Below are 22601 nucleotides of genomic sequence, written 5' to 3'. Positions count from 1 at the left end.
CCGGGTACTGCTAGGTCGGTGAGCGGCGCTGTACCCGGCTGCAAAGGGGGGTTGCCGGGCGGCTGCTCATAAGCTTCGTCACCTCATGGCTGCTGCGTTGCTGCTGCGATAGCGCAACACAGCCATTCGACCCTGAGGCTGTGCCCGGCTCTTCAGGAACCCAGTCACAAGGGAGCAGCCGCCGGGCAACCCAAAAATAATAAGCCCTCCCCTTTAATAAGCCCAAGGCCATATTTTGTGGGTCAAAAAAATATAAGCCCCTGGCGTATTTTCGGGGAAACACGGTATGTTTTGCTAATAAGGAGCTGAGAATAGGAAATAATTTAGATTCTCACCCTAATGCACAGAGGGAAAGGAGATTTGGCAAAAGGGGTGAATTTACATTATCTGTACACATCAACACAATAGAACATTCTGGGGAAAAGATACTTGGAAATGAAGGAAAGGCTGAATATTAAAATGGCTGTTGAATATAGCCTGTTCCTCAACTGTGTGAAATCTATGACACTTTTGAGCATGAGATGTGAAGGGAAACTTACCAAAGAAGAAAAGCATTACCTTCTGTACTGGTAGGTTAGACCAGTACAGATGGTATGGTGTGTCAGAATAAAGATGGAAAATAGATGGAATAAAGAAAATTTAAATGCTACTTGTCAAAGGGTCAATAGCTAGATACACACCAACTAATAATTCATTTGAGTGAATTATCTTTGTGAATCATTTCCTTAAATGTCTGTGGAGGTAATTCTACTATTTAGTAACAAAGAGAGGTACATATGTATTCAGTATATATATGAAGTATATATCCGTGATGGCGAACCGATGGATGTGTGATGGCACACAGAGCCATATTTGGTGGCACGCCAGCCATCAACTCCGGCGCACATGTGCGTGTCGGCCAGCTGATTTTTCACCCTCCCCAGGCTTCAGGAAAGCATCCAGAAGCTGGGGAGGGCAAAAAACGGTCCCAATGGCCCAACCGGAAGTTTAAGAACGAACTTCTTTGTTGAACCATTCAGCCTCGGGGGGAGGGACAGGGGAGGCTGTTTTCACCGTCCCAAGGCTTCAGGAAAACTCTCCGGAGCCTGGGGAGGAGTCATGCACACACGTGCGGAGGGGATCACGTGCGCATGCACAGGTGGGTGGGGAGATTTAGTGGGCATGCACATGCACATAATAGTGCACAGACGTACTTTTAGCATGCCGTAAGAAAAAGTTCGTCATCACTGGCATATATCATAACTGACTAAGATAGGGGTGTCAAACTCGATTTCATTGAGGGCTGCATCAGGGTTATGTTTGACCTTGGGGGGGCCAGGGTGGATGTGGCCAGGTTGGGCATGGCCAGCTTGACATCACTCGTTTTAGGGCTACCAGTGATGGCCGAGAAGTCTGCCAGTGAAAACAGGTTCCCGAGCTCCATTTTCAGCTGCAACAGCTTCCTGCAACTCTCTGCCAGAGAAAACAGAGGTCTGGAGCTCCGTTTTTTGCTGGCAGGGGCACCATAGGCTGGTCCTTTGCTGTTTCCAGGGCAGCCATGCAGGCCAGATCTAAGCATCCCATGGTCCAGATACAGCCCCATGATCAGTCCATCTTCGGCCAATGAAGATTTGCCTAGGTATTTTAAGAACACTGCGATATTTGTGGTAAGCCACATTCTTTCTCAGGGTGCATGGCCTTGAGTGCTGGTGCAAACTGGTTCTAAGCTTCTCTGTTTCCTATCCCACACCCATGCAGGTTTGTTACCCATTTGTTCCTCCTCTGCCCTCTCCCTCCTAGCCTTTGATGGTAGATGCTAGTGATGCACCAAGCCAAAGATGGCAGGCATGACATACAGTATATTCTATAGATAATTAAGACAAAAGTGTCAACCTAAATCAGCTTTGATATAGACTTAAGATATCACAAGTAAGAAATGAAGTTTATAATTACCCTCTGCCTATTGTAGATAATACAATACAATAATAATACAAAACAATAATAATACAATAGTGGCCAACTAGTTCAATTGAGAAGAGTAAAACACATAAGCCAGACTTAGAAAGATCTATAGGCAGATTTGTCCCCAGGCAACTTCCAGAGAAAACAGCTTTTATTACAATTCAGTGTCATTCTCATTTCAAATATGCCTTTTGGTTGTAATAGATTTTCTGTTGGGGAGGCACTATGAACAGAGGTGGGTTCCTACCGGTTTGGCTGAACCAGTAGTGGCAGGGCAGCCTGGGTTGCTGGAACCAGCAGCAACCCAGGCCTGCCACACCTCTGAACCAGTTCCTTCGTTGTTGCCACCATCACCACTGCCATCTTGTTTTTGAGTTCTGTGCATGTGCAGAACAACTTTAATTGAACTGTGCATGCATGCGCAAAGCACGCGCACAAGCAAACCGGCAGTAAAGCCAGCCAGAACCCACCTTTGACTATGAAGCATATCTGGAGAATATAATTATTTACAACTCTGTTTGGAGGAATAGCTGCAGCAGTTGAAGAATTTGTTTCCAGACTTGAAGCAGCAGGCTTAACTGTGCGTCTAGCCAAAGGTTACCTAGGGTTTGCTGAATTCCATTAACAAGGTTACATAGGGAACCAGCAAAAAATTAACCCAAAAGAAAAGAAGGAAGCAAGATAATCTGTGGACGGCTTGTTCCTTGCTTTTCCACCAAGGAACAGAATTCTCACTTTTAACTAGAAAAACGGAAATTGATAAAGTTGCCTGTTCTCCTTTGTTACTAAAACACACTAAGATGGCAAATGCCTCACAGAGTTTAAGTTTATGGAGAATCAATAATATTTGTTTTCTCACAAAATTAATATGTGTAATTTCTTGAAACTTTCATCAGAAAATAGGTTTCTTCTATCCTACCTTCTATCCTTTCTTTTTTGTTTTATCTAGCATGCAGGTTTTCTTTTTTAAATTTGTGGATGGATCTACATATGATACATACACACATTTTTAATGCTGGCTGACAACAGGCTATGAATACATAGTTTTTCACTCAGAAGTATTGTATTGTAGGAAGCTATAATCCATTATCTGCTTTTCTGGTGAAAAAGTATATCATAGAACTGTGCATTTTCTATGCATGTTCTTGAAAGATGACGTTTTTGTGTTATCTTGAGTTAGAGCTGAACTGGAAAGTTGACAAATTGAATTTCCTGAGCCTAATGTTATAACTTGTTTTCAACAAAACAATGACATTAATTACAGAAATTTCCAATCATTGAATTATAAAAAAAAATTGCTCTTCTTGACATTAGCACTCCATATGTGTATACTTTTGAACAATCCCTCCCGTAAGAACAGTTCTGGCAACTTTACACAGCTAACGAAGCAAGCAGTCTATTTAGTTAGCTATTTTCATTTATACGGCTGCCTACTTACAAGATACCCTAGGCATCTAACATTAATATAAGCCAAAAAAAATCCAAGAAAAAAGATAACTTTATAAACATTAAAAATACACACATATGCACTGTAATATCAGCATCAAAAGTCACTACTATTATTAAATCACTTACAGTGGCATTCTTCTTTTTTTAAAGAAAACTTGTACAGTAGTATCTCGGTACTCATCATTAATTGGCTCCAGGAGGTGCAATGAGTACCAAAAATGATGAGTAACCAACAAATATTTCCATAAGAAATAGTATAGGGAGCCACAAGGCAGCCAATACTGACAAGTTCTAGTTTGTGCATTGAATACCAAACAAACAATGAGTACTGGCACAAAATTTTAACATGCTTTGAGTACAAAATTCAATGAGTTTCAAAGCAATTGAGTACCATAGGTATCACTATATAACCATGATGGCGAACCTATGGCACTCGTGCCACAGGTGGAACGTGGAGCCATGTTTGGTAGCACACCAGCCGTCAGTTCTGGCACGCATGTGCATGCCGGCCAGCTGATTTTTCATCCACCTCAGGCTTCAGGAAAGCCTCCGGAGGTTGGGGAGAACAAAAAACAGCCCCAAGGGACCAACTGGAAGTTTGGAAACAATCTCTTTCTGGTGTCTGGAGAGCATCTGGGGGACTGAGGAGGCCATTTTTGCCCTCCCCAGGCTTCAGGAAAGCCTCCGGAGCATGGGGATGGGTTGCACGTGCATGCACAGAGGCGGTCACGCATGCATGCGCAGGTGGGCAGGGAAATTTAGTGGGCATGCGTGCGCACATAGCACGCACACACAATTTTAGCAAGTCGTAAGAAAAAGGTTCGCCATCACTGCTTTATAAGGTTTGCTAAAGCCAGGGGTCGGCCACCTTAAAGACTCAAAGAGCCACAAAGGTCCTAACCGGAAGCCCCCCATTCAATTTAGGAGCCGACCGCAAGTCCGGTTTCCCCATCATAGAGTCTCCTCCTAGTGTGGCGTCCTTTTTCCTCTACCTGTCCTAACCGAAATCCCTATCAATAGTGGAACTGACCTGAAAACCTGCCCCTTGCCATAGAATCTCCTCCTGGCACATCCTGCTCCCCCCCCCCTGACTGGAAGCGCCTCTCAAAAATGTGGTGCCAACTGGTGACAGGGGGCCGTAGCAGAGGGATGAAAGAGCCACACACAGCTGCAGGGCTGCACGTTGCTGACCCCTGGCTAAGGCAAATGTACATGATGACAACAGTCAGAGGCATTTCTACTCTCTTGTGTGGTGACTGTTATGACCAGAAATAAAATTGCTTTGATTTCTTAGAAAATAGATATCATTTTAAGTAGGATACTTTAGCTAGGTTTTGCTCTATTCTTTGGAGGCCTGATCTAGGTTCACAATTATCTTTTTTGTTTAGCAGTAGTGCATACCAAACGAGAAATTTCCATTTTAAATGATGTTCTCTGAAGCTTATGAGGAAGGTCATTCTCCCTTCCTCTCATATTTTAGCTACCTAAGGATAACATTAAGACAAAATTGTGGACTTCTTGGTGCAACCTGAGCTTGGTTGTTGGCTATCAGACATTTTATTATCCAATTGGGTACCATTATCAGTACAAGTGAGTGTGGACTTTGCTATATTTTTATATGCAGTAGCTTTTGGTGAAAGTGCAGCTTTCTCTTTAGTTTCTTGATTAGAGTATTGATCTACAAATATAGATATACAAATATATCTACTGAGACAATACTGTTTCATGGGTGCTCTAAATGCATATTAGGAAAATTGGCTCAAACTTGCACACAAAATGAATTTAAAATTTGGATAAGAAAGGTACAACAACTTTATTTACACTTCCCTAATTATCAGGTCAGTTGAAGAGTGCACAATGGCAAGGTCAGCGATAGTGAAGATTTTCACTGATGACCAAACCAACTGCTTTTGAGAAATTGATGAACAGAAGCATTAGTACAGAATATTAATATACTAGTATGAAAGAGCTGTGTAAAACTCAATATTTCTCTGTAACATCCAATTCCTGAGCAGCAGACAGTTGATATCAACACAAGTTAATAATCAATTGAGCTCAAGTGCCAACATTTATCCCAAGAAATTTTGATCTTTTCATTCAACTCATATAAATACAATAAGAATGAAGGTAGATTGGGATACACCAAGTGCAAGGCTTTACTGCATATCTCTTGTGCAAAACCTTTGAAAACTAAGCAGATACAACCCAAATGTATGGCAAAGTACACGACTTCCTTTTTGAGCAGACTTCCTCCCCGCCACTCAGAATGGCTTGGCATCTTGATGAGGGGGAGGGATGGGGCGGACGCCTCCTGCAGCACCCTGCCAGCCAAAATGGGGCATGGGGGCCCCTCCCCAACCTCCAGTAGTAATCTCCTAGCCAAAAACAGGCCGTGTGAGGGCCTTGAGTGACCCATTTTTGGCTGACAGAATGCTGCTGGAGGCCGGGGAGCCAGAAAACAGGGTGCATGGAGGCCTCGCAAGACCCCTGTGTAGCCCATTTTTGGCCAGCAGAGTGCTGCAGGAAGCTAGGGAGACAAAAACAGGCCACTTTTGTAAAGGAGGAGCATCTGGAGAAGGGATGTCAAACTGAAGATATGTGGCCCATTTTGGTTGGCAGAGACACCATGGGCCGTTCCTTTGATATTTCCAGGCCAGCCCCAAGGGCTGGATTTAAACATCCTGTGGGCCAGATCTGGCCCACAGGCCTTGAGTTTGACACCCCTGCTCCAGATGCTCCTCCTTTACTCCTCCACGTTCACTTAACATATATCTTTCTCATAAATCACCTTACATTCTTATAGGCTAAAACTATGCAAAATGCAGCTGATTTTTAGCCAAAAGTAAAACTTCTTATCAATATTGTACTGAATTGAATTGGCAAATAAACCAAAAGTTTGTTCTCTTTCTTTCCAGACAAATCAGTATTTTCCAAGCTGTGTTGTGATGCTTAAAGGAGATTTGTTAATTTTACAGATTCGAAATGTGGCAGCTAATCTCTGTATGGACAGTAAGCATGGTGGAACAGGCACTGAACTCAGACTAGATATATGTGTGAAGGATGGTTCTGAACGGACATGGTCACATGAGCAGGTATGTTGAGACAGCAAGTATATTATAGGGATGTTTTATTTTTTTGTATATTGATCATACTAGCTCGTAGAATTATTGGGCTTGAAAGGAACTTTGGAAGTATGCTAGTTTTAAGCTTTTGCCCAAGACAGGAGACTTTATTCCATCTTTGACAATTGGCCGTCCAATCTTTTCTTGAAAAACTCCAGCAATAGAGCATCCACAATTCTGGGAAGCAAGCTGTTCCATTGATTAAACATTCCTACTGTCAGGAAATTTCTCCTTCGTTCCAGGTTGGATATATCTTTAATGACCTTCCACTCATTGTTTGTTGCCCTGCCCTCAGGTCTTTGGAAAATAAAATAAGCCTCTCTTCTCTAAGCCAAAGCAGTTGTATGCTGCATTAACAGAGGGATAGAATCAACATCATATGAAGTGTTAATACTACTTTGTAATGCCTTGGTGAGACCACACTTGGAATGCTACATCCAGTTTTGATCTCCGCAATGTAAAAAAAAAAAAGATGTTGAGACTCTAGAAAAAGTATAGGAAGTGCAACAAAGATGATTAGGGGACTGGAGGTTAAAACATATAAAGAACAATTGCTGGAATTAGGTATGTCTAGTTTAATGAAAAGAGGAACTAGTAGTGATAGCAGTGTTCCAATATCTAAGGGATGCCACAAAGAAGAGGGAGTCAAGCTACTCTCCAAAGCACCTGAAGGCAGGACAAGCAGCAATAGATCAAAGAGACAACCTACCTAGTGAGAACAATTAACCAGTGGAACAAATTGCCTCCACTTAACTTTAACTTAACTTTATTCAATTTCTAGACCGCCCCTCTCTCAGAAGAGACTCGGGGCGGTGTACAATCATATTAAAACAATTGAACAATAAATATACATAGTATAAATATAAGATAAATATGGGACTGGAGGAGGTAGCAATAGTTCACTGTACAGATTTAGTTTAAGTTAGATTAAAATTTTAAAAATTTAAAAACATTAACCCTAAAAACTATCCCAAATAAAAATATCCGCCAGGAGATAAGAGTAGAACTATAAGTGGGCCAGGCCAGCTAATTGAAACAGGTGAGTCTTAAGTTTTTGTCGGAAGGAGCGGAAGTCGGTAGTAGTTCTAATATCAGGGGGGAGGTCATTCCAGAGGGTTGAGCCCATCACAGAGAAGTTGTGGGAGCTCCAACACTGGATGTTTTTTAAGAGATTGGACAACCATTTCTCTGAAATGTTATAGGGTTTCCTGCTTGGGCAGAGGGTTGGAGTAGAAGACCTCCAAGATCCCTTCCAGCTCTTTTCTGATTGATTTATTGAACCAGTCAATCTTTTAGTCAGTAGCTGTCATAGGCTGCTGATTGGGAGATAGATTGGGAATGTGGTGTATATTAGCTCAATTCCTCACCTTTTTTTATTTACTTTTCCTGCACATTGATTTTGATTTACTCAATATATAGATGAAAGCTCAAGAAATCACTGACTTAATGGGGATTTGTTGGAAACATGTGTCTAATCCACCATAGCTATTTTATACAACAAATGCGGCAAACCTTTGCACTGCTTATTCCTTTCCCTTTTAGTATTAAAGTGACTGTGGGCCTCACAGTTTATGGATTGTAATATTAGTTAGGTAGACCACATGTCTTGGATTTTATCTGTTATTTATTGTTTTGTTCTAGAATTTCTAATTGTATATTTACTGAGTGTTTTTAATTTGTTCTGGTCTATGGCTATAATAAATCTTTTAAATAAATGGATCCTAAAAATAGATATCCCCATACCAGTAACTTTTTTTTCCCCTAATAGGCCTACATTTTTAATTCAAAATCTGTAGTTCCCCAAAACATCAGCAGAGAGCAGTGCTAGACAAAGAGAGTTTCAGGTTGAACCAAGGCAGGAAAGAAAAATAATAATCCTCTAAGGTTTTTTTAGAGATATTGAGAGTCCAAAAGCACTCAGATAGAAAGCTTATCAAAAGTTAAAGTGAGAAAAAAATGATGAGGTGAATAAAATCATTTGAAAAATAAATGATTATTCAAGCATATGGATTTCTTTATTTTTCAGCCAAGGGCTTCTGCAGCTAGATACAATATAAGGTTGTTCCAAAGGCAGTGAAAAACAGTATTACTTTACTATTCTTGATTTAAAGTAATGCATAATAAATATAACAAGTCTGTCGTGGTTCAAAAGGTCAAAGAGATCTAGATTAAAGACATAACTTTGTTTATAAGGTGTATCGACTACCTGAATTCAAAGCGCTCTTGGCAGTTACGGTATGTAGAAATAAACAGCTCAATTATATAATAATATCAACACAAAACATCAACGTTATTCTTGTTTTAACAATGCTACACCATCAGTTTTGAAAGGTCTTCCAAAAGAACCAATTTCTCATGATAGGCCCCAAGCGGAGCAGCTACCTTGCCTCCTGCTTGTTCCATAAGATTGGGGCCCACACAAATAAGAGCCATTGTCAAACATCCTCCCATTATATCTCATGTGTGGGCTTTCAGCAGCTGCCCCTTGTCTGAACTGGGTGGGAAAAATCTTACTGGGAAAGGCAGTCTCATAAATACAGTACACAGGCCCTTAATTATGTAGGGCTTTATAGATGTTTATTAACAGCCTGAATTACACTGGAAGCACAATAGCAACCAGGGCATATGTATTACATGGCAGTACTAACTCTTCATAGTATGTACATAGGCCATTATTATTTTTAATCCACTGAATTTTACAAATGACTTTCAAGGGAGCCTTATGTAGAAATAATAGTAGTAATCCAGTTGTAAGATAATCAGGGCATAAGTGATCATCCTTAGTGCATCCAATTCCAGTCAGTAGTGCAATTGGTGTAACGAACTAAAACTAGACAGATGCACTTGATCTCCTGCTTTTGCAGCAAGAACTGTGAGCCCAGAATTCAAGTGGCCGTCTATCTTCCCTGGAGCAAAATAGCTTGTTAATCGAAGTGGCTTTGTCCTGGAAGTAGCATGTTCCTGATTTAAATGCATTCCATCTTGCTGGAGTTAATTCTAGTGTGTTTTTCCATCCATGCCCTGACAGCCTCCAGGCACTAAATCAGGACGTCTGAATCAGTGGTGGGCTCTGGATCTCGTTGCAACCGGTATGGTGCAATGGGGCCGTGCGCCACCACATGTGCGTGCAGAGCATGTGCGCACCACGCACATGCATACCCACCACCCGCGACACTCCGGCTACTCGCCAGAGTGCAAGCTCTGTATGCCCCATGGCGTGAGCAAATGCCCCGATCGGCTCAGATAGCGGTAAGGAGAGCGGGCAGGCAGGTGGGCCCTCCAGAGCACCATACCGGAATGGTTCCTGGTGCTCCCAGCAGGCACCAGTATGCCCGTACCGGGGAGTACCGGTCGTATCCCACCACTGTTCTGAATCTACCACAATCTACCACCAGTATTTCCTATTTCCATATTCAAGTGGTAATTAGAAGCAGTGTCAATATTGTGTTATAACACATGCGTCAGATTTGTGAATTGTTTGTCTCTTCATAAAAGAAAACTGCTGACAGTTTATGATCATCATTAAAAAAAGTTGTGGGTGGCTCTAGGTTACACTCCTGTTTTAGCTGCTGGAAGCTAGCCATTTAGATACATATTGCACCCTGGCATATAAAGTCTCAGTCTGTTTTGAGCATGCATGCCATTCTTCAGCTCTGTGGCAGCACCAGAAATTCCTTTGATGGCAGTTATCATTGTTTCAGTCTTGTATTGTCAATGAAACCTGCTTTGGCTTTTGTTCTTCTCAGGCAGGAAAGCTGCCAGCTCATAGCAGCTTTATTTTATCTTTAGAGCTAAATAAATCATGCAAGAACTGAACAGGAACTGAAAGATTCTATACAGGATTACACGATGTTGTTTTCCTTGCTATAGAATGACAAATTGACTTCTTAAATGCCAGTGTGGGAAGAAGAGAAAATAGCCACAGCATTTGCAAAAATTAAAGAATCAGTTCAACTTATTTTTCACTTTTACAATAGAGCAATACTTTGCCAGAAGGAAAAATACTCACCTTTGTAATGTATCTATTTTAGTGACATAATGAAGATTGGGCGGAATTAAAACATATTGCCAAACAGCAAACATTGCTTGTGTTAATAGTTCTACTACAGATCAGCTAAGAATTGCATTTTGCAACTCTAGAATTACAACAATGTAATATCCCATCAACAGAAACACTATTCAAAACACTGCAGTGGCCAAATACTATCTCTGAATTATAAATGATAGCCTGAAAAATCCTGTACTGAATACATAATACATAATCTTGTACTGAAAGTTGACAACCATAATGAGTATTAGTCTAAAATTAGTCTGGAAAGTAATGGGTCTAGTTTGATGAGGATTTTTTTAAGCACCGAGGCTTTAGGCTCATTTTTTTAAAAAATCCTGTGAGGTATGTGAAGCATCTGGTCAAACTATCTGATTTAATAGTTTACACTTGCCCCATTAAAATCCTGTGGATCACTCAGACTATCACATGAAAAGTTCTTATCAGCTGCAATGGACTCAATAGCTACGGAAGTGGGTATAATTCTTTTTGGCAAAATAAATGGCAAAAGAGACAATTAAATCAATTTGTCTGAAACGGTATAGGGATTCCTGCCTAGGCAGGGGGTTGGACTAGAAGGCCTCCAAGGTCCCTTCCAACTCTTCTATTGTATTGTATTGTATTGCATTGCATTGCATTGCATTGCATTGCATTGCATTGCATTGCATTGCATTGCATTGTATTGTATTGTATTGTTTAATTGAAAGGAAAAGGTTGAATGCAGCACCTTCTGAATCAAGATAATTGTAGGTGACATAGTAAAACTTCATAAAACACATTCTTTTTCAGGCATATTAGAAACAGTGAAAATGTTAAGCATTAAAATTAAAACATTCAAAGTTAACAAAAAATTAAATAAAAGGGGACCAATATGTAAATGGGGTGGAGATGGAATCTTCTCCTAATCTACTTATCTCCTCCAATGTGGGATGCTCCCATAAGAGACCCGGCCAGGTTTTCAGGCCTTCCAGAAGGTTAAGGGGGTAGAGGCAGATCTCACCTCAAGAGGCATAATATTGCAAAAAGTGGGGGACATGGCAGAAAAGTTTCTTCTCTTCAACTTACCAGCCAAATTTCCTTGGATTCCAGTAGATCCATAGCAACGCAAGTGGAACAAGCCAATCCTATTGGGGCAAGATATTTCCTCAGGTAGCCTGGACCATGCCATAAAGGACTTTAAAAGTGTCAATACCATGAATTAAACCCAGAAGCAAATGGGCAATGAGTACAGTTTGTGCAACTATGCTGCTACATGGGCCACCCGAAAGGCTTCTAGAATTGTCCACTATTGCATTCTGTGCCAGTTCTAGCTTTTGAATGCTCTTGAAGTGTAGATACATGTACAGAGTCCGTTGCAGTGGTCCAAATGTGAGATGACCAGATTATGAATAACTGAGCGCAGGGCTTCATGATCCAGGAAAGGATGCAGTTGGCTCACAACACAAAGTTGTGCAAAGTCTCTCCTAACCATTACTGGCCACTTGTTCTTCAAGCAGGAGTTGGGAGTCTAGGAGACCCAATCATCACCCCAGGTTGTGCATCGGATCTGTCTGGGTAGTGCAGGTAATTAATTGACAGGCCTTCGTTCTTTGTTTATGAAAAGAAAAGCAATAACATTTTTACTATTACACACACATAGTTCATAAATTTGGCCACATGTATTTCGGTACATTTGCTTGGTGGTTTGAGATCTAGTTAGGACACTATAGGAGCAGTTGCAAAAAAAATTATTTGTGAAATTATTAACAAATTCAGTCAGAAATCTCAAACACCTTCTGCTCACCATGGTGTCCAATCAGTTTTGCAGGACTACATAGTCTGTCCCAGAAAATCCTGAATGTAAAGTAAATCTTGTCAATGGTACCCCAATAAAATTGTTTTCAAGGACTTTTCCAGGGGTGGGCTTCAAAAATTTTAGCAACGGGTTACTGGGTGGGCGTGGCCATGGTGGGCGTGGCCTAGTCAGCCTCCTGCACCATGGCTGGGAGGGGGGCATTTTCTCCCTCCCCAGACTCCGATGGCTTTCCTTAAGTCTCTGGGAGGATGAAAATGTCCCTCCGGGGGCCGGAAACAGGCTTTTTTCCGGAACTTCTAGGAGGCCCATTTTTTGCCCTCCCTGAGCATCCGCGCAGCCCTGTACTTACCTGGCATCCCAAACAGGCTGCATGGAGTCTCCTGGGAGGGAGGGGCAGGGTGGGCGGGGCCATCCAGGGGTGGGATTTGCAGGTTCTCTGAACTGGACAGATTCTTAGTTAGAGGTTTGCACAAGTTCGGGCAGCAGCCCAGCCCTGGACTTTTCCCTTACATTGTTTGAATTAAACAGTAAGAACAGGGAAGGTGCAGACAAAATAAGCTTCCTTTTCAGTGGGAAAAATTATACCCACAAGCAAAAGATATTTTTTCTGAAATTTAAATTCCATATCTATCTCAAATGAAGAAAAGAATATTTACATTACCTAACAGTGGTAATGTTGAAGGTTTTGGAAATTTGTATTGCATTTGAACTATTTTGCAAAGTGGTATCAAGTGTTGTTCGCAACTCAAAATGTAGAGAAAATTAATGTTTGGAAATGCTTATCTGTGAAAAGTTTTAAAAAATATTGACTTGTTCAGATTCTTAAACTATTTCCTAATGTTTGCTGAATTTTGCATGTCTTAACTTCAAATAGTAATCTAATGTGATGCTTCAGTGTATCACTTCAAGAGGAAATACTGTAAGACAATTTAAACAAAATCTGTGTCCTTGGCTGCTAATTTTATTTCATAGTAAACTACACAGTGATGTGAACATTGAAGAAAACGTATAGCCTAGACATATATTTTCTACCTTATTCTCAATGAACTTTCAGTTATTCTTGTCAATGATTGTCTTCTCATAGCTTCACTATTCTGTGGCTTTCTTCATACCATCCATTTTCCTGTAAATATTAGTATTAGTTCCATAGAAATGTGGTCATTTCTCGGCTCATGAAGTATGTATTTCCTTTGGGTACATTGTGAATTTTTTTATACTTAAAATATTTTTTTCCTTTAAATTAATCTGATCTTTTAACTAAATCTAACCTTTATTTTTAGCAGTTTATAGACATGTTATTACAACAATGCTAAACTACTTCATCTTAATGATTAGTTCAGGTGCACAAAAATAGATTCAAATCTGACTGGAATGACATCCTACTGCCACGTGTTTCTTTCAAAAGTCACATTCAATCACTGTTTTCCGTCACTGTTTTTCTTAGCTGTTCACCTTTGGTTGGAGAGAAGACATCCGTCCAGGAGAACCTCTTCACACCCGAAAATTCTGCTTCGATGCAATTTCACACAGTAGTCCTGTCACACTTTATGACTGTCATGGTATGAAAGGCAACCAGCATTGGAGCTATAAGAAGGTTGGTCTTGCTTTGTGATAGTTTAAAGGCATGGAGTGATCCAGATAATTATGTAGAGGTTCCAAAGTCCAAGTTAGCAAAATCAATACTGAAATTTTTGAATTTTTAAGAGTTTATTTAAAAATTGCTATTTGGTGTACAAAGAGCAATAGTGTGGAAATAATTGGACAAAATACATTAGATCCAACTATGTGAAATCAAATCCCAAATACACACTTACACAATTTACCAAAATATATGAATAAATTTAATGTGTGGGTTACATACTTTATAATATTTCCAATAAGAGCAATAACATGTAGACTTGTATACCACTTCATAGTGCTTTACACCCTTGTCTAAATAGTTTACAGAATCAGCATATTAACCTCAACAATCTTGAACCTCATTTTACCAATCTCAGAAGGATAGAAGGCTGAGTCAACCTTGAGATGGTTAGGATTGAACTCCCGGCAGTAGGCATAGTTAGCCTGCAATATTGTGTTCTAACCAATTAGAATGATTAGCTTTATGGTGAACTTTCATGTTTACTGAAAGTTACACTTCGGCTTACGTGGGCATGGTTTTGGCAATAATATTTAGGATTTTAAAAATCCCTTTTGGCAGTGGGATAAAGATGGGGTTAAGGTTAGATTTCCCTGGTGTTTATAGAAAATGTAGTATGTTAACTTAAATATGATTTTGTATCATTAGGAAAAGTCTTAGGTTTATACAATATTATAGTGGCAACTGTCTTTTCTTTTTATATATATATTTTATTATGCAATTTTCTTTGTTATATATAACATTTCCATATTCACATTAGCAATGTACTGTCTGAGTACAATCTCTTTTAAATACACATAAAAAATCTTATACACACAATAATTATGACTTATTCTCAAAATCTATTCGCCATGGTCTTCGCTTATCCTTGTTTAAACATTTTCCATTGTTTAATTAAATTCTCTGTTCAGTTTTGTCTATCACCAAATAATAATAGACATTATAAACATCATGTAAACATCACATTTACAACCATTGTCCTCCAAGTCTATTACTTATCCTAATTATTCAATATTCAGTATTTAATTACAATTACTTCATCTTTGCTTACATATCCTCCTTGATTTTAAGTTTCTAACTTCTTCTATTTTCTAACCATTAATAAAATAGTTCCCAAGTTAAAAAGTAACATTTTCCCCATTTCTAGTTTCTACCTCTATACTAATTTTTAATCGAACAACTCCTACATTAAACAGTATTCTACATCTATCCCTCATCTCTTACACATTTACGTATCTCATTTCTTATTGACTTCTTGGCACATCTCCAAACTCCACCCTTTGGATCTTATAAGAAGATATTTCTTATATCATTCTTGTTTAATCTGAGTATCTTCTTCAATCTGTTGAGCCTTCATTAGACCTTTCAATTATTCTTTCCTCACTTTGGGGGTGTCTTTCCATGTATCCTCTAACATTTTTTGATCTCTTAAAGTGTAATTTTCCTTTTCGATCTCATCAGTTTTTACTATCTATTTTTCTTTTTGCATCATTTGTCGTTTTTCCTTCCCTGTCCTTTCCTCTGTTCTTTCTATTTTCTTCTCTACTTCCTGGATTTCATATTCATTATTCAGTGTCATTTGCTCATAATTTTCTGTTCTCACAACTATGTCATGTATCAATTCCTTTATCTCCGTATGATTTCTTGTCATCATTTCCTGCGTACCTTGAAGCATCAATAATATTTCTTTTAGTAATATACTTATCTCCCCCTGTTGTAACATTTTTTCCTTATTTTAGTCAATTAAAAAGTTACTCAGTAATCTATCAAGATCCCAATGCCCCAATTATTCATCACACTAAGAAAGCCAATATTAGATCAGTTCACCAAATCACTCCATTAAATAGTGAAGCAACCTCCACTTAGTTTCAAAACAAATCCAGGCTGTTTCCCACTCTCACACTGTCCAGCATATTTGTAGTCTTCAAGGTTCTAAGAGTTAAATGTTTTCACAGTATGTCTCCAAACACCAAATATAATCAATTTGAAGGTGGTGTTTAGTGTATTCCAGCTAATTTGTAGTCTAACCAACTTTCACTCCTTCTTCCACTTTTTTCAGCTCTATGATGTCTTCTCTGGCCAGTAGGTATCACTGTTACTCTTTTTCTCTGCTTTTGCTGTGAATAAAATATATCAACAAATATTTTCCAATAATTTTCCAAAGTCCTTTAAATCAAGCTGGCAATAGAAGTATAATCCAATATTTTGAAATGAATTAAATTTCTAAAAACTAGTCAATCCAGTCTATCCTTTATCTTTAAGGTTGCTTCTGTCTGCAATTTATTTTCTTTCTCCAAATCTGACAATAGCTCCAAGTCTTAGTCACTGCTATCCACCTCAATTGAGTCCCACTTTCCAAAGAGGGTGGCAAAAGTTAGAAAGTTTTTACCCAGACCAAGCACACTGTTACAGGACCTTTCCTTTCTTCTCTTCCATTTCAGCTGTCACGGCTCCAGTTCAGCCATAATGACCATCTTCTCTTCCGCTGGTTAAAGGGGCTTTCTTTGGGTCAAACAAGGAGACTGCACTCTCCTCGTGACCACCGAAGCATCCCCTGTCTTCGTCACCCACATAGGGTGACTTTTGGCCCCATAGAGCCTCCTGGGTGGAAGAATTTAGCAGGATTTTGTGGAGCTACCACTTGTCCTCACCACTTTGCCCTGATATTGACTGCCTTCTCTGCAACTTTTTTTTGAAAATTCCGTGGCAGTGAGGATGAAGTGATGCATAACCTTAGGTTTCTTTCAAATCTGTTGTTCAATTGAGTTTAGAAGTAGCTTTACTATAAATGTTTTTGGCCAGTGGCAGGTGTGAACTATTTCAAGTAAAAAGTTACATTAGCTAGAGGATGAACTTGGGCTTAGGCTTCTTTGAATTGTATTGTTAATTAAGGGTGGTTTTACAGTAGATGCTTGCTTGCTTGCTTGATTGATTGATTGCCTGCTTGCCTGCTTGATTGATTGATTGCTTGCCTGCTTGCCTGCTTGCCTGCTTGCCTGCTTGCCTGCTTTATTTATTTATTTATTTATTTATTTATTTATTTATTTATTTATTTAATTATTTATTTCCCGCCTTTAAGATTAGGGGAAAAAAGGAGGAAGTACTCTTCCTTATCAAAGAAATTATACAATAGAGGAATTTGGTTCAGATGGTTATTGCCAGAAGGAATGTTGATTTTCTGGGAGGGAAGCCGAGTTAGAATTAAGACAGTGGAAGAGGCAGATGCCTTTATTAAAAAAACATCTTTCCCTCCCAGAGGACGAAGATAGCAGAGGTGGGGGGAAAGGCAGCAACGTACAAGATATGGAGAAGGGAGGGGGGCATGGCTCCACCTGGGGGCAGGGAAGAGGGAGCAATATCGAAAAGGTTCAGGTCACAAAAATAAATATATCTGAAATACTATTGTAATTGTTGATATACTAGAAAGTGACAAAGAAAGAGATGATTGGACACATTGTTGATATAAAGTAAGAATTCTGTTTATGCTACCCTTTACATGTTATTTCTAAAATTGTAGAAGTGTGAGATTTGGGGGGATTTCTACTGCTAACATGGGAGCTACTAAAATTTTCTATGTACCCTATTACCTTTTCCCTATAAATGTTTTAAAACCAATAAAAACTTTTTATAAAAAAATATTTTGTAATTACAGCAAAATTAAGGTTAGGTTTATTAGTTCTATGGTTAATTTTATCATAACGTTAGAAGAAATTTCATATCTTGAAGTAGTATTAGAGTTTCTTTATATATGATTTGCTTGCTCTGTTGCATAATAAGATGTTGGAGTTAGGATTACACTTATTGAGCTGCATGGAATCAGGATTAGCTTTAGGGAGAGGCTTTGGAATAAGGATTATTGTTACTTTTAGGTTTCTGGTATAATAAACATTCCATCCTTTGCATTAAAAATGCTATCGGCATTTAGTTAGGAATAGGCATACTCTTCCTCTGGATAGTCAATGTAATAATTTTAAATTTAGTTATAGTCTTATAGTTTTTCTATTTGAAGGTTGCATGCTTTAGTTTTAAGTCAAATAAAAATAAGTAATTTTAGAGTTCTGGACTGCTTCACTGAAATCTAATGTTACATTTAGTTTGAAGTTAGCTTTAACGGAGACTTATGTTTGAATAGGTTTTGAATAAAATATTTCTCTGGCCATCAGGATGAAGCCTGGATTAGCATTTGACTTCCTTCAGGCCTGTCAATAATTTGATTTTAAGAATTATTGTTAAGGTGGGTTTTTTTGTTTAGTGGTAGATTGTGATTCTTTTGAATTGAGATTACCTGTGTTGGTGATACTCAGTAAAGTAACTTTACTAATGAAAGCAATTTTTTCTCACAGAATAAGCATAAGTACTATTTATCTTCCTTGAAATCTGGCATAAATTCATTTTTCAAATTCCATATTTCCATAATTAACAGCTGGTTGTGGTTTTATACTCATCCTGCATGAGGAATATATTGGTTCATATGTTTATTTGATTTTTATCCTACATTTATTTCTTTATTTCAGTTTCAATTTCAATTTCAATTCTGTTTCAGTAATGTATAAGATGAAAAATTACAATTGTCTGTGTAGGCAGCTCTGAAAATATTCTTATTCTATGTTACAGACATGAGGAATATATATGAATTTACTATATAGGTCTGGGATGTCAAACTCAATTTCATTGAGAGCCTCATCAGAGCCGTGGTTGACCTCGGGGGGCCAGGCAGGCATGGCCAACTGGATGGGTGTGGCCAACTGGGTGGGCAGGCCAACTGGGTGAGAGTGGCCAGCTTGATGCCACTCATTTGGTGTAACTGACTGGGGCCGCCCCTCACACCCCTCCTATAGATCATCATTTTGGTCGCCACGATGTAGAAAAGATGTGGAGACTCTAGAAAGAGTGCAGAGAAGAGCAATAAAGATGATTAGGGGACTGGAGACTAAAACATATGAAGAACGGTTGCAGGTACTGGGTATGTCTAGTTTAATAGAAAGAAGGACTAGGGGAGACATGATAGCAGTGTTCCAATATCTCAGGGGTTGCCACAAAGAAGAGGCAGTCAAACTATTCTCCAAGGCACCTGAGGGTAGAACAAGAAGCAATGGGTGGAAACTAATCAAGGAGAGAAGTAACTTAGAACTGAGGAGAAACTTCCTGACAGTTAGAACAATTAATCAGTGGAACAGCTTGCCTCCAGAAGTTGTGAATGCCCCAACACTGGAAGTCTTTAAGAAGATATTGGATAGCCATTTGTCTGAAATGGTATAGAGTTTCCTGCCTAGGCAGGGGGTTGGACTAGAAGACCTCCAAGGTCCCTTCCAACTCTGCTATTGTATTGTATTATTTTTTGATGCCTTAGGATTATAATTACCATTTATCTAAATTGCTGCAACACTCATTCTTGTATCTAATAAACACCATGCTTTACAGTTCAGAAGTCCCAGCTGCCATCTGTATTTAAACATTTTTTTAAAAACCCCAAATGGATGGCTTTGTGACTGAAATTGTGTATTATCTTTTAATCTTCACATGTACTATTTAACCATCACAAAATTTTGGAAAACTATGCTTATTTCATTGGAAATGGGCATCCAGCAAGTGACCTGGATTACATTTTTCTTTACAGATCTTAGTGAATGACAGTGGATGGACATGATCTGTAAAATTATAATGCTCCATACTCACTTTTCCCATTTCCCACTTTCTAGCATCCATCTTCTTCAAATCATTAAAACTACAAACCTATTCACCCTTACAAAACTTGGTGGTATGGAACTCACGACTGGAATGTACTGATAGAAGGATATAAACTGTTCAAAAGAAACAGATCTAACAAAAGAAGAAGTGGAATTGCATTATATGTAAGACATTATTGCATCTCTACTGAAAAGCACATAAGCAAGGATGAAAGTCTCCTAGAATGCACATGGGCTAATATAAAAGGAAAAAAGAATGACATTGCCACTGCTCTATACTACATAGGCCACCCAAGCAGAAAAATAGATGAAACTTTTGCTAATTGGTTAACATAGGTATGTAAGAAACACATCACGGTAACTTTAAGTACCCTGACATCAACTGGAAGACAAACTCTTCATCAGCTGGGCGATCTAACAGGTTCCTGATCAACCTAGCTGACAATTTGTCATCCAAAAGGTAGAAGAGGGAACTAGAGAGCCAGCTATCCTGGACCTAATTCTTACTAACAAAGAAAATGTGACAGAGGGGGATTGAAGTTGCAGGAAATTTGGGGGAGAGTGACCATATTATATTAGAATTCAACCTAATGCAAACACAAGCTGTAGAACATAATTAAACTAATGTCTTAGACTTTAAAAGAGCTGTTTTCCACAAAGTTAGAGAGAGCTTAAATATTGATTTTGAAAGGGGGAAATAACTCAAGAAGCTTGTGAAATTCTGAAAAATATGATTATAAAAGCTTAGTTCAGCACAATGCCACTAAAAAGGAAAAATAAGAAATACAAGAAGAAACCAGCATGGTTGCACAGCGAACTCTGATAAACCAAAAGATGAAAAGAATAAGTATAAAAAAATGGAAGAGGAACACATAACTAAGGCAGACTCCCAGCACACAGCCCGAATCTGCAAAGATGAAGTCAGGAAAGCTAAGGTTCAGAATGAACAAAAACAGGTACCAAATCTCAAAAATATTTTTTTAAAAAGTTTCTTTCAACATATAAAAAATAAAAAAGTCAAAGAAATGATCAATCCACTAATGGGAGAACATGACAAGGAAGTGACAGGCGGCAGGAAGGAAGCAGAACTGCTTAATTCTTTCTTTGCATCCGCCTTCTCTCTCTCTCTCTCTCTCTCTCTCTCTCTCTCTCACACACACACACACACACACACACATACACACACACACACACACACACACACACACACACAAAATAGCCCAACCTACCAAAAACAGAATAGACCAGGAATTTAAATTAAAATAGGCTAGAAAATGGTAGGAGAACATCTGTCAAGATGAGTTCAAATGACCAGGATTTGATGGGATTACCTCACAGAGTTCTGATGGAGCTGGCAGATGTGATCTTGGAACCATTGAACCATATCTTTCAAAGATCCTGGAACGCTGGGGAACTACAGAGGACTGAAAAAGACCTGATCAGGTTCCCATCTTCAAAAAGGGGGAAATAAACAGACCTAGTAAATTAGAGATCAATCAGCCTGAAATCAATACCTGGAAAAATCCTGGAAAGGATAATCGAGCAACAGATCTGCCGACACCTCAAATCAAACAAATTTATAACAGAAGCAACATATCAGAAATCGTGTCAAACCAATCTTATTTCGTTCTTTGACAAAGTGACTAAATTAGTGGACCAGTGAAATGCTGTGGACATAGTATACTCAGATTTCAGGAAAGCATTTGATAAACTAGATCACAAACTATTTCTTGGCAAGCTAGAAAAATATGGGATAGAGAGCACTGCTACCAGATAGGTTTATATCTGCCTCAAAAATCATACTCAACATGTAATCCTCAATGGAACTACATCTATATGGAGGAAAGAAAGCAGTAGGGTATGCCAAGATTCCATTTTAGGTACAGTACTTTTCAATAGCTTCATAAACAATCTAGATTAAGGTGACCAGACGTCCCGCTTTTGGCGGGACAGTCCTGGTTTTTAATAATTTGTCCTGCATCCCGTGGCGTTTTTAAAAAGTCCTGATTTTTGGTAAGGTGTGCGGCCGCACACGTGGCAAGAAAACACCGCGCAGCAGTTGCAGGGGGCGGGAACAGGAAAATAACACCTCATGGCTTCTCAAAAGCATGGCAGAGGAGGAGGAGGCGGCAGGGTAACACGGGGCCCAGCTCAGGTGCTCTGAGCGGAGGGGTGGCACCACCGCTGCTGCCATGGGCAGAGGCGCCAGCGGGAGCTTTGGCAGCTTCACCTCAGCCGCAGCGCCGGGCAGCAATGTGGTGGTGCTGTTGGAGGAGGAGGAGGAAGCAGCAGCAGTTATTCTGGTGGCGGTGGGGGCTCATCAGCATCTTCAGCGGCAGCCCTGACCCTGGTGAAAAAAACCAAAGATGGAGCAGATCCACGCAGATGATGTCGCCGCAACATGACTGGAGGAGGAATTCTGGGAGTTGAAGTCCACAAGTCTTAAAGCTGTCAGGTTTGAAGACCCCTGGGGTTTTTTTCCCTAAAGGGTTGGGGTGCAAGGCTCTTGTAACTTGACAGCTTTAAGACTTGCACACTTCAATGCCAGAGTTCCTGAGCCAACATGACTGGAGGAGGAATTCTGGGAGTTGAAGTCCACAAGTCTTAAAGCTGTCAGGTTTGAACACCCCTGGGTTTTTTCCCCCTAAAGGGTTAGGGGTGCAAGGATATAGACCAAATTTTTAATCAAGAACCCCCCCCCCCTGTCAATGGTGTCCTGCTTTACCAATGTTAAAATCTGGTCACCTTATTCTAGATGAAGGAACAAAAAGGGAAGTCATCCAATTTGCAAGTGACACTAAGCTGGCAGGAATAGCCAACACCTCAGAAGACAAGCTCAAGATCCAAAAATACCTTGAGAGAATTGAAGACTGGGTCCTATCTAACAAAATGAAATTCAATGTAGAGAAAAGTAAAGTTT

At 39.5% G+C, this 22601-nt stretch overlaps 1 protein-coding gene across 2 annotated transcripts in view; it reads left to right on the top strand.

The window, feature by feature from the left end:
- The window catches only part of GALNTL6 (polypeptide N-acetylgalactosaminyltransferase like 6), a 588124-nt gene that overhangs the window by 548848 nt on the left and 16675 nt on the right, over positions 1-22601 (top strand). For both annotated transcript variants that reach the window (XM_081959155.1, XM_081959156.1), the window contains exons 11-12: positions 6366-6482; positions 13800-13949. In XM_081959155.1, coding sequence (XP_081815281.1) covers positions 6366-6482; positions 13800-13949 — 267 coding nt within the window. The remainder of the gene's footprint in view (positions 1-6365; positions 6483-13799; positions 13950-22601) is intronic.

Source organism: Natrix helvetica (assembly GCF_964273705.1).
Source record: "Natrix helvetica genome assembly, chromosome: 7".
In the NCBI taxonomy this organism is placed as follows: Eukaryota; Metazoa; Chordata; class Lepidosauria; order Squamata; family Natricidae; genus Natrix; species Natrix helvetica.
This window is presented reverse-complemented; position numbering and strand designations above follow the sequence as displayed.